At 40.5% G+C, this 13,980-nt stretch overlaps 1 protein-coding gene across 1 annotated transcript in view; it reads right to left on the reverse strand.

Annotated features, from left to right (window-relative positions):
• RBL2 (RB transcriptional corepressor like 2) overlaps nt 1-13,980 on the reverse strand; it is a 54,152-nt gene that overhangs the window by 39,871 nt on the left and 301 nt on the right. The window contains exons 2-3 of the mRNA XM_084644763.1: nt 10,857-10,987; nt 4,121-4,321 (exon numbers count right to left, since the gene is read on the reverse strand). Coding sequence (XP_084500889.1) covers nt 4,121-4,321; nt 10,857-10,987 — 332 coding nt within the window. The remainder of the gene's footprint in view (nt 1-4,120; nt 4,322-10,856; nt 10,988-13,980) is intronic.

Raw genomic sequence — 13,980 nt, forward strand, 5'->3', positions numbered from 1 at the left:
ATTGCAGACTTCATGGTGTCATAAATCTGATCCTTAGTGAGGTATAAATGTCTTGTGTGTAAATTCACAAGGAATTAAACTATAAAAGGGTACTCAATTAAAAATTGTGAGTGAAAATAATTTATTCACTTAAAAAAAAAAGACAGATTCGCTTGTATTGGTATTTGCTTGTTTCAGTCTGTAGCACAGAAAAAGGCTTATTCTGTTTCAATAAAAGTTACCTGTAAATTAAGCAGCATCAATATTTTTTTTTTACTGTAGATTTAAAAATTCTTATCTTCATACATATAACAAGTGTTGCAAAATTACTGAAGATAGTAATAATTAGCAATGTGTTCTGAGAGTCAGAGTACAGATGGCTTACAAACAAGGTGTTTAATCAGTGGGGTATGTAAAGTCCATCAGAACATTCTTGTAAACAATGAAATATGCAAGGTGTCTGGTATTTAATCAAGTGTATTTAGTGAAAGCCAGATTTTTAGAATTGAGTGCTCACAAAAATTGTGGCATGCATTTGTTCTACACAGTTCTACAAATCAGGCAATGTATTTTCAGTGTTCCTTGCCTCTTACTTCAGTTGGTGACTAGACAAAATCTACCCTATAGCTCTTCCATGTGGCCTTCATGTAAACCAACAGTTTATGTACTGCTGCTGCTATTTTGTTTAACACTGGCATATCAGCATTTTTTGTTTTGCTTTTATACCCAGATGGTATTCTATTATTTGTGAATACCTGTTTCCCAATGTTATGTTTTTCATTTTTATACAACCCCTGCAAACCCTTATAACAAGGAAATGGCAAGTTAAGGGAACCTTCTTTACCTTTCCTCAACACCCACACATCACATTAGTCACTTGCACCAATACTCCATCTCTGCAAGGATTCACCTCCAAGATACAAAAACACTATACATACAAAAAGAAAAGGAGTACTTGTGGCACCTTAGAGACTAACCAATTTATTTGAGCATAAGCTTTCGTGAGCTACAGCTCACTTCAGCTGTAACTCAAATAAATTGGTTAGTCTCTAAGGTGCCACAAGTACTCCTTTTCTTTTTGCGAATACAGACTGACACGGCTGTTACTCTGAAAACTGTACATACACAAAATCGATTTAATTCATACTTCAATGTGAGTTAACACCTACCAGCCAGGTGACCAAAAGAGATAGTCTACCCCCACTACACAGTGTTCTAGCACCCTCCCACTTTCCAACAAGTACAGACAGGGGCTAGGCTTCTTATCAAGATATTACCCAGACTTTGCCTATAGACCTCCTCTCTAAGACCTCTGCATCAGTCAGGCTAACAGGTTTAATTCTCTAGCTGGCAGATATCCGTTACATTTTTCCAAGCCTTTCAACAATACATTTGATGAACTAGGAAATGTTAAACTGCTATTGTTATAGATTAATCTAATGACTTGTCTACATAGGTAAATTAGTGCACAGTAAGGTAGAAAGTGAATGCATTAATTTCTGGACATTCTTACTGTGCACTAAGAGTGTCTTTGTGCGCATCAGTTTAATGCACTTTGGAACTGTACGAAACTAAACTGCTTGCGGGAGAACGCTTAGTACACAGTAAGAATGTCCACAAGGGGAGTAACTAGTATACTTTCAATTCACATCCTGGCTTACTGTGCACTAATATTCTCCTCTAGACCAGCCCTAAATCAGGATTTTGCAAATATTTGTCATTAGAGTCATTCCCTAATGGGACAAACACAAGTTACTCTGTACACAATTTTTTTTGGGGGGGGGGAGGGGAGGGGGGAAATACACATGTGAGGGCAGTGTGCGGACCCTCACTGAGTGACTACCCACACACCTAGGAGGCTGCAGAGACCTGGCGGCTGCTTCTTGGGAGCCGTGGCCCCACACCCCAACCCCTTACCCCAGCCCAGAGCCCCTCCTGCATGCAAACTCCCTTCCGGAGCCTGCGAGACAGGGGAGTTTGGTTTTGTGCGATTAGAAAGTTGGCAACCCTAGCGCACACGTGAGAGAGATCAATTCCACTGTGTGCCTGCAACCGAAGAATCTTCTGCTGAGAATGCAATTGTGCTATAAATCCTAAGCAAAAAGTGTGGGAGAGAAAAGCATTCCTTTTCTCCATTTTTGCATTAGGCCAAATAATTTTGCCTCCCTAATAGCGGACCTCTAAAAAGAGGGATATTGGTAAATTTAATAAATCTTTCCATATTCAAATAATCCTAACTGTAGTCTTTGGAGATCTGAGTTTCCAGACATTATAAAGCTCTCGAGTGTTTGAAAGAATCCAAATATTTTCAAAGGGCCTCTCCTGTCATCAGTCATAACAATGCCAAATGTAAGACCAACTCTGCTATTTGAAAAAGACAATTGTGATTTTACTATTTTTGGTACCTCTCCCTCCTTTTCTAGGAAGGGGTCTGAACCCTGCTGAGGGTTACACATTGGTTAATGCCTTGTGCTATTGTTATACAATTTTACCCAATCAGCCAACTCATCCCAAATGAAAAATGCTTTGGTATTGAAACAAAATCTCTACTCAGAAAGTTCTTTTATTCTAGTGTCTCCAATTCCCCCGTTCAGGTTTTATATTGAAAAGTCTTCATATGTTCTGTTTGATCTGGCATAAATCTTGACCAATCCAGGTGGAATCAGTCTTCTATTATTTTTCCCTTAAACTGGTTACAGCTATGGTACCTAAAATCCTAATATCTGAATTACTGAATGATTTGAAAGGATGCTAGTACTTCCACATTAGGTCAGAACTACCTTTTCTTTATAAAGACTGATATTTTAAACTCCACATCACCAGTCCTTGCTTCTCTCAAAATAAACCACCGCAACTGACATGTCCTGTGCCACACCTGGTCCCCAGGATAGAATTTTGCTATGAAATTGAGACAAAAGTAATAAAGTCCATGTTTCCCAAGTTTTCTTGTCCTTCCACTTTTTAAAAGTTGCCTAAGTTGATTTGTACAACAGGTCTATTAGCCTCACCTACAAGGGATCTTTGTATGACTTCAAGAGACCTCATTAGTGCCTCTCCATTTCGGACAGTACTTCTATTTTGAAGGACTAAATTAGTTAGATGCTCCCGTAAGTAATTCTATTTACTTTTTAAAATAAATCAACAAGGAATCCAGTTAACCTCAACATTCTCCTTTTGCCATTTCCTCTATTTCCCTCTCTAATAAGTTCTTTTTTAGATTCTGCTAGTCTAATCAAATGTAATTTGTCAAGAAGTCTTAATCAGTTTTTATTCTGTTGGCACCATATGCCTATACATGGAATCATCTTAAAAGATTTCCAAACCATTTTTTTTTGGTGTGGATGCTCCTAAGTGTGATTTTTCCAGTTTAATCTCCAGAATCATATTAGATCTTCTCTTGGTACTATCCATGCTAACAATTCGCAAGATTTACTACTCTTATTACAGAATTATATATGGGATTTACTATAACTTTCTACTTCCATGTTATAATCAACTAATTCATTTTAATAACTGGTTCTGTTTCAAGAGTTTTAACTCTATGTTACAGCACATTCAATTTTTTGATCTTCCATAACTCAAAACCAGTATTTGGACAGTCCCAAATGGTCTTAGGAGTAAGGTTTAAATAAGGTCAGTTTTAAATATTGTACTAATGTGCACACAGAAACATGCATTAAATATAAGAACTGAGAAAAAGATTAACTAAGTGTTAGAAAGGGAAAATAAAGGCTGTGCACAATAGACATGAAGAATGCATCAGCTGCACAGATGGAAGCACCAATGAATGGTTATGTTTCCATCTTGGTTAACCAGTCAAAGGAAATCAAGGGAAGCCATGCTCAACATAAACTCAGGCAGATGAAATTTTGACAAGTACAGAATCAGAAAAAGGAGTTACACCAAACACGTAAAATCTATTCATGTACAGCACATAAAATCTATTCAGTCTTTCAACATGGCAATGGAATAGAAATTTACTACCATAAAGAGAAGCCCAGAAAAAAGAAGTATGACCTATTAATGAAACTGCAGGAATTACCAGGAGATAAACTGAATTAAAAAATATAAAACTAAAGCACCAAGAAATTATCAATGAGCATTGCTCCAAAATCTGTTAGAAAAAGTAACAAACACACACCTCTGTTTTCTTCCTCTTTGTTGACGAGGTTGATCATCTTGAGGATACGTGAAAATGTCCTGAAAAATGGGGGCATACTTCTTAAAAATTACAGCAGAAACAGTGAAGTTTCTCTCCAGTCTCTCAGTACGTTCTCTGAATTGCAAGGGTAGATTTGCCATGTCTTCCCATTTCTTCATCTTGTTAAAAAACTCAATCAAGCTGAGAACATTTAAAAGATGGGGATGAGTTTATTTTTATGAAAACTAAACTATAAAAAGAAAAGTAGTACTTGTGGCACCTTAGAGACTAACCAATTTATTTGAGCGTGAGCTTTCGTGAGCTACAGCTCACTTCATCGGATGCATGCCGTGGAAACTGCAGCAGACTTTATTTATACACAGAGAATATGAAAAAATACCTCCTCCCACCCCACTGTATGCAAGGTAGCCTATTTCCTCTTGTTTTTTCCTACTCCCCCCCACCCCCCAGATGTTCTGGTTTAACTTGGATTTAAACTTGGAGAGTGGTCAGTTTGGATGAGCTATTACCAGCAGGAGAGTGAGTTTGTGTGTGTATGGGGGTGGGGGGGATGTGAGAAAACCTGGATTTGTGCTGGAAATGGCCCACCTTAATTATGCACATTGTAGGGAGAATGGTCACTTTGGATGAGCTATTACCAGCAGGATAGTGAGTTTGTGTGTGTGGTTTTTGGGAGGGGGGTGAGGGAGTGAGAGAACCTGGATTTGTGCAGGAAATGGCCCAACTTTATTATCATGCACATTGTGTAAAGAGTTGTCACTTTGGATGGGCTATCACCAGCAGGAGAGTGAATTTGTGTGGGGGGGTGGAGGGTGAGAAAACCTGGATTTGTGCTGGAAATGGCCCACCTGATGATCACTTTAGATAAGCTATTACCAGCAGGACAGTGGGGTGGGAGGAGGTATTTTTTCATATTCTCTGTGTATAAATAAAGTCTGCTGCAGTTTCCACGGCATGCATCCGATGAAGTGAGCTGTAGCTCACGAAAGCTTATGCTCTAATAAATTGGTTAGTCTCTAAGGTGCCACAAGTCCTCCTGTTCTTTTTGCGAATACAGACTAACACGGCTGTTACTCTGTAAACTATAAAAAACATTTTACAATAAAACGCAACCTGGTTTACACTTCTTGTAACTGTTGACAACCGCGTATACAGTTTGATAACATTGCATGATTACAAGCAGGCAAGACAATTAAAACTCAGATGACTCTTTGTTCATGAACAAGGTTGAGTTCAGACACCTAACAACAATATTGTACCACTACTTGCTGGTGCTCAGTGTGACTTTACACTGCACTTTAGTGGCTTTTTTCCACATATGTACCATCAGTTGCAGTGGCTCAGACTACTCTGCATATTAAGCTTCCCCCATTTCCCTGAGCCACTTATCTACTTTGGCAGGGAAAAAACCACCCCTGCACTCTTCACAGTACTAAGAAAAATCTACAGCCACAGAAGGAAAAAACAGAACATGACTATGTGTCATTTCTGCCACGCTTTTAAATAAGCTACACCAGGGGCTCTCAAACTTCATTACACCTCGACCCCCTTCTGACGACAAAAATTACTACACGACCCCAGGACGGGGGAACAAAGCCTGAGCCCACCAAGCCCACGAAGCCCTTCAGCTTCGGCCCTGGATGGCAGGGCTTGGGCTTTAGCCCCCTGGTGGGGCTCAGGCTTTGGTCTCAGGCTCCAAAGCAAGTCTAATGCCAGCCCAGGCGACCCCATTAAAATGGGGCTGCGACCCACTTTGGGACCTGACCCACAGTTTGCGAACCACTGAGCTACACTATATTTTTCATTTGTCTTATGGTTTTATTGCCCGTTCTTCCCTGACTTCTAATTCCACCCCCCGCCTTGTCTTTTATAGCTAGATTCACCTAAATTTATATCCTGTGTCTCTACCTTCCTCTATTTCTTTTTGCTTTTTAAACCAAACTTTTCTGCATTTTATTTAAAATGTCCAACAATATACTTTATTATTATTATTATACTATAATATGTCTACAGTTTCCTGCTATAACCATTTGTATGTTACACTGCTTGATCATCACAAAACACAACTGCATTACTGATGAACATTGACTCAGGTGAGTCAACAGCTTTAGGAAATAATTTATTTTATTGCTTTTATGGATTTTAAGCATGTGATAAAAAGGGATGTGTCAAACTTTGGTACAAATCTTATCACCTACAGCATGTCACAAGCTGAAGTGTGGAAGTGAAATGGAGGTTACTTACCTCTAACTGAAGGTTCTTTGAGATGCATGGTCCCTATCTGTATCCCACAGTAGATATATCTGTGCATCATGCACCTGAAACTAGCAAGCCCCATCTGTAGGTTTGTGCCTGTGCAATTATTCTCCTTGTGTTCTGAACTGATAATATAGGGGGCAAGGCAGACCGATGACTCTTCATTCCCCCTTCTCATCGCAAACCAGATAAGATTGAAGCAGAGGGGAACGAGGGCAAGTAATAGAATACAGATAGGGATTACACATCTTGAAGAACCTCCAGTTACAGGTAAAGAACTTCCATTTCTTTTCCAAATGCAGGGCCCTATGTGTATTCCACACATGGGTAATTGTTAAGCAGTCTTCAAACAGGAGAGGGTTCAAGGATACAGCTGGTATAAATGTCTGTAAAAGTACTGTCCCGACAGATGTATGTGCAAAAGAGGAATGGACTATTCCTCTTCTGCAATATTTTGTGTAATATTTTGTGAAGATCTGGATGGAGCTCCAGATAGCCATCCTACAAATGTCCAGCAGAGGTACTTCTCTCAGAGATGCCACTGAGGTTGTTTGTGCTCTAATGGAATGGATTCCCACTTCATCTGGTAGAAGAATATGTGTCAACTGATAAAGAACGATGCAGCCAGAGAGCCACACAGAGTCTCTGAGAAGTTAATGCTTGTCCTCATGATTATTTATTGCTATAGCAATAAATAATCTTGGTGATTTCCTGACTGGTTTCTTTCTTTCCAGATAGAAAGACAAAGCCCATCTGATATTGAGAGAGTAAAGTCTCCTCTCCTCTTTGAAAGTATGAGATTTTGAAAAGGATACTACTGGCAAGTGAATAGGCTGATTCATATGAAACTTGGAAATTACCTTGGGGATGAATTTTGGACGAAGTTGAAGGGAAACCTTCTACAGTATGGTGCATGGCAAGTCAACCATGAGAGCACTTAGTTCACTTACACTTCTGGCTGGTGTGATGGCAACTAGGAAGGGGACCTTGATAAAAAAGTGGGACACTGAACATAGCAGTGATTCAAAGGGTGGTCTGGTAAATACTGATAGTACAAGGTTGAGACCCCATTGAGGTGCTGGTTTCACCACCGGTGGTAAACGAGACATTTCAGGAATCTGACTGTTGTTGGGTATGTAAAAATGGAGTGGCCTACTACCAAATAGAAGGCACCAACTGCTGCTGGGTGGATCCACAGCAAACTAACAGAAAGCCCTGAAGTCTTCAGGGACAGGAGACAGCAGGAATATCTGCTGATTCTAGGGACAGCTGGTTCCATTGCATCCAGCCTGAGAAACGCCTGCATTTAGCTAAACAGCATTTTCTGGTGGAGTCTTTTTCTCCTCTGATTGAGGACAGACTGAATGGTTGCTGAACATGAACAGTCTACATCTGATATCCATCCAACAACCAGGCCATGAGGTGAAGAGAGTTTGGATTGGGAGGTTTGATTTTGCTGTTCTCCTCCGGTGGCTTGTTCAGGATAACAGGAGGGCCTCGGCTCTAGATGATCAGCCTAGTGCTGCTCTGAGGCAGTACAGATTGAATTTTCTTGTTCGCCTGGGAGGCGAACAGATCCCAAGATGGCATTCTCCACTGAGCCAAGATGTCTTTTAGGACATAACTGTGTATCTCCTATTTGTGGTTTGTAGAAAAGTTCCTGCTGAGATTGTGTGCCAGAGCATCCTGCACACCTGGAAAAAATGGTTACTCTCCTTCTCGTAACTGTTGTTTTTCGAGATGTGTTGCTCATATCGATTCCAATTAGGTGGTTGTGCGCAGCATGAACATGGGAAAGTTTTTCCCTTGCAGCAGACATCGGCTGTGGAGCCCCCTGGAATGGCGCCTACATGGCGCTCAATATATGACCCTGCTGACCCGGTTTAGTTCTCAGTTCTCTCCTACCCCCTGCACAAGCCAGAACATTCTTTCTCCGGTTAAAAAATGAGCCTACCTTCTCGTTGGCCGTGTCTGTTGTTCTAGATGAGCCTTTGCTTCCTTACAGGAGGCAAGCACAGATGGAACCTCTAAAAAGTATTGGAGCCTACCACGTACAACTATCCAGGGGGTCGATGATAAACAGTGTCTTGGTGTCTCCCAGCCAGTTGACCCTTCATATTGGCTCTACTGCGGTTCATGGGATCCATATATTAGACATCCCAGATCCGTGCATGAATTGCACCTACCCTTTTGTCCTAGTTGATGCCACCAAGCTCCGCTGCAGTACACTGAGAAAGAAATTGAATCAGATCCTTCAGTACTGACGGTTCTGATAGGCATATCATCCTCCTCACCTGAGAAGGCAATCACTCCATTATTGCCATCCCTGCATAATGACCACAGGCAATTCCAGGAATTTTTCCAGATATTTGTGACTGAACTCCAGATCTGTCTTGAGGAGATCCATGACACACATAATAAACTCCTGTGTATAGGGGCAGTCCAGTTATGGAACTGGTGCATCAGAAACCACATTGTACTCCGGCAACATATTTTTATCTTCGAGTGATTACTCATATCGATTCCAATTAGGTGTGTGCACATGCCGCATGCAGAGTCTTCTGAAAGTTTTTCTCCTAGCAGAACCCATCAGCTTGGCCGTGGAGCCCCCAGGAATGGCGCCTCCACAGCACTCAATATAGGACCCTGCCGACCCTCAGCTCCTTCTTACCATCAGTGACTGTCGTTGGAACTGCAGCGACTTACTTAGCAAGCTCTCCTCATTTTCCCTCTGAAACAGCAAGGCCGGGCAGTGTCCTCCATAAAGGTACACCTTGCTGCTATATCGGTTTTCCACCCGGGAGCATCTGGATGCCCCGTCTTTGCCAACCCTATGGTTGGTCGGTCCCTCAAGGGTCTGGAACAGCTACATCCCCAGATCAGACAGCCTGTCCCCACGTGGGACCTTAACCTGGTCCTCTCCAGACTGATGGGGTCCCCATTTGAACTGCTGGCGACTTGCTCCCTTCTCTATCTGTCATGGAAGGTAGCCTTTCTGGTCGCCATTACATCAGCAAGGAGGGTGTCTGAGTTAAAGGCCCTTACCTCTGACCCACAGTTTTCCACAGGGATAACGTGCAACCTCAGCCAGTTGTTCATAGCAGTGGCAGACCGGATGAAAGGACTCCCCTCTCCTCAAAGTGGTTTCTTCTGACAATGAAATGTGTCAGAGGAGGACTGGACCAGACAGGAAAGGACATTGTTGTCAGGGCAAAGTGAAAATATCCTCTGGTGAGGTAAATGTTTCAGTCCATCATGGAGTTTGCATAGTCCCAGGGGTCAGGACCAACAGATCCAAGGCATGCAGGGGCATTGTCTTAGAGGCAGATCACGAAGGGGATCAGTTCTTATGCCCATGAGTATGCGCCTTACTCTTGTAAGAGGCACGAGGCAATTGTTTCTGAGACTTACAGTTTTGGCCTCTGCTCTGGAACTTGTGCTCAGAAAGGTGCCTGGATCCGACTGGGGAGACTATACTAAATAGACTATAAAAACTCTCAAACACTAAGAATACTAAAAACTACATACAAATATATTTACACATTCGGAAGACACAATGTCAAGATTGCTTCGGACTCAGAGGATTCTGAATCAGGTCATGCAGCAGTAAGGAACTGAAGAGACATCAATCTGCCCCACCCCTTATATCCTCAGCTTGGAGCACAAGGAGAATAACTGCATAGCCGCAAAACAACAGACACTACTTGTTAGAAGATTCCAGTCTCAGGTACCTAGAGTGTGTGGAATACACACAGGGACCAGAACTCAAAGATAACATCTTTCTACTGTTTGAAGGAGAAAGAGTGTGTGTGCACATGCATGTGCGTAAAATTCAAGAAAATGTCTCATGTGACTAGAGCAACTTAATAAATTCTCACTTTCATTTGGTTATTACCACTAAGTACTTGAGAAAAATCAAGACAAGAATATGAATATTATGTATTAAACAGGTAGTTCAGCTTTTACTTGATTTTACCAAATAAACCCCCCCAAAACACCTCAACACACCACCACTACTTTTTATGGGCCTGCTTGTGATTCCTGAGGTTGAAAAGCCAGCCTCAGAGATAGAACATGCTCTGTTACATGCTAATGATTCAGGTGAATTGTGTGACTAGATATAAAATCACAACAAAGTCTGTTAAAATGATTTTAACCTTCTTAGTTAAACATCCTCATTCAGAATGATGGAAAGTATTAAAGACAGAAACTGTCTTTAACTCATGATAGTGTTAAGTTATATTGCAAGACCTTTGTTCTTAGACACTGTGCCCTGGTCTACACTGCGTAGTGTACACGATCTGGCAGGTAGTGAAGACATACCGTGTGTCAAAATGCAGGAAATAAGAGTGGGTTAAAGATAATTTTCAGCCTTCACTCTCAATTTCTAGACCTTTGCAGGTGAAATGCAGTCTTTTACATTTTAACAACATAGTTGCACTTTTAAATGAGAAATTACCTCTGTTCGGAACAGCGCAAGATTCTTGTTAAGGATACATAGTTTCCCTCGACTGTCCCTCTGCTCACAGTTGGGACTGCTTTTCTGCAAGCCACATATAAGGCACATGCTAGCCAGTGTAGATCATTCCCCTGTGAAATTAAACATTACGCCATTTAAAGGATACACTAATAAATATTTCTTTTACTTCAGCTATGCATCCAATATGGAGAAAAAAGCAAAACATAATCCAGGACATTTCAAGGGAAAGTTTGTAAAGCTTAACTCAATTATTCAAAAGCTCTTCCTAGTTATAATGTAATGAAGGAATTTAAAAAAAAAAAGCTAAAATTGGGTAACATCAAAATTACTAAAGCATCAATTAACTTACACTTACCAATTTCATGTTTAAGCCAAATTTAACATGGGGTATTTTGCATGCTTTTTTACTTCTAACAAGAGAAGATTATTTTAAATCTTCTATCACCTTGTGGATATGAGAGCAACTGCTCCTGGCTACTAGAACATTCTTCTTCCCCAAATGATTTATGGAAACTGTATATTGGAGTCTGTTTCAATCTACTTGTATGTCTACTTTACACAACTGAATGATTACCCATTTGTGTGACCACCACAAAAATAAACTCCTTTGACTATACTAAAAATTGTTCCTAAGGACACGTGTTCATTTTTCTTCAAGGGCTAAGAATGAAAGCTTTCAAGTTTGGGCTCTCCAGTCTGGCTGCACCCACAATCAATACAGTTAAAAACTTATACACTTGATCCAGTTTCATGTGTCTATTTCATCAAGGTAATTGAAAGTGTCACACAGATGAGATTCAAGGCATTTTCTAGCAGTGGGCACATATGTCCTTGTGTCCTGTCAGGGAATATCTTATTGGTAAGTCTAGCATGTCACTCTCAATGTTCCATCTGCAATATATGCTCTCTACCAGAGCCATAATTTTCCTGGGCTGCCTGGCCTGCAGAAAGATGTATTAAGATGAGATAAACCTATTCCTGATAAACAATCAGTACAAAAAAAAAAAAAAAACATGGTAGCAATTTAAATAAAATCATAACACCTCAACTGACAAAGTACAAATCAGGGAAATCCTAACTGCGTACAGCAGACAATGGATAAAATGTGTTGTGCAGTAAGCTACTTTTTCTGCTGACAGTGAATTGTTTGCAGTGTCATTGTGTCTGTAATATCTTGGGACTAACACAGCTACAAGGTGCATGAGGTAATACCTTTTATTGGAACAAATTCTGTTTGGTGAAAGAGACAAGCTTTCAAGCTACACAGATTTCTTCTTCAGGGAGATGTTTGAAAGCTTCTACCTTCCACCAACAGAAGTTGGTTGAATAAAAAATATTACCTAACCACCTTGTGTCTCTGACACTGAGCTAACATTCAAAATCTGGAATTGAGGTAACAATTTTCTAAATTACCAAAAAGTTGGTTTTAAATTTGGTGCTTTGACCTCACTGTTCCTTTCCAAATAAATCAGGCTTTTGATGCATGGTAAGAGGTATTGTATTATGTGGAAAATGTCCCCTTAACTCAGCTTTTCTTGGTTTTCTAACCTTTGTAGTTTGGTGATTTTTTTTTAAACTACTTTTTTATAAGAAGTATGTAACGGAAGCTGGTATTGCATCCTTTGAGTCTGGGAATTAAATTATCATATGCTGGTAGGGCACAAGAAGCACAGGGTGCCGGCTGAGTGCTTGTATCTTAATTCTCCTTTAAATATATTTTTGCATATGAATAAAAAAAGTTATATTTGCACAGTAAATTCTATTTAATTGCCATCCTAGTGTATTCAGATATACATATTAACACTTTTCTTTACTGCCATATTTATTTTTTAAGAAAGTTACCAGGTAGAAATATTTTTCAAATAAATCTGAATCTCAACATCATGGGATCAAATTTAAAAGCTGAGTTTCCCAAAATTGACCATACAGATGTACATGCACAGTTCTGTGCTAGATCACGCATAGAACCTGTGGTTACTATGGTACTACAGATATTTGTACGTCCAATAGGTACCTATTTATATAGCAATAGGTATGTGTGCATCTATCAGATTTTCATTCAATCACAGTATCTGTGTAAGCAAACTGGATGTGTATATTTTGGAAATCAGGCCCATATTATTTGTTTTCCATTATAGCTAGACAGTTTGCCAACCGCATTGGAAGAACAGTCAGTTTTATTACTTAAATTTTGAATTTTCTTTCTTTTAGTATCTGTGTCCTTGAGTTCTGAATTTTTCTTTACTTTATTCTGTTGTTTAATCCAGAAACTAGTGTAATATGTGAAATAAAACCTAGTTCAACATTTAGTAAAACACCAACACAAAAAAGTACTTTATCTGGATATAATACACGATAGCTGAAAAACATATCTGCGCAAATCACCAGAATCACTATGGTAGAATCCCATTAGTCCATATGGGAACATACACTGTAAACGACTGAATTCTGAAAACAGCAAGGCAAAAAACCAACAGAAAAACTGAGGATACTGCATCACACAATGTTAATTTATAAAAAACTCTTCATACCACCTGCAAATATTCCACATTATATTTTATAAAAGCAACAAAGCTTTAGACTTTGTAGACTTCACTTAAACTCCCCACTTTTTAAACAAAGGTTTAATAGACGGGAAGAAATTTGTATTAGACTCTGTTGGACACATTTTTGGGTCTGAGGAATGTTACAGAAATGGACACATGGCAATTTTAAAGGAATTGGGAGAGAAACATCCCGGTTTGCAAATATCTCAGACAGGACTGTTGGCTTTGGTCTCGATTAGGGAAAAGCTGGAGCCTCAGGTTAACACATCACAGATCAGGGAATCCAACCCTCCTTCCCTCAGGGGGCAACCACTAACATCCTCGCCCCCGCCCCCCAAGGAGAGGGACCTTAGGACTCCTGCCCAGAGGGCTACGGAGCCATTTCCCGACGCTGGGGAAGACAGTTTCTGAGGCAACAACAACACAGGATGCGATTCCCAGAGCGTTCCTGGTCCGGACAGGTCGGTCACAGAGAGCCCACCTCCCCGCAGCTAGCCCTCTGCCCCGCCCCTTACCTCCGCCCCTCCCCGCTCAGCTTGGTTCCCCCCGGGCCACCC

Source organism: Lepidochelys olivacea (assembly GCF_965140295.1).
Source record: "Lepidochelys olivacea isolate rLepOli2 genome assembly, chromosome: 12".
Classification (NCBI taxonomy): domain Eukaryota; kingdom Metazoa; phylum Chordata; order Testudines; family Cheloniidae; genus Lepidochelys; species Lepidochelys olivacea.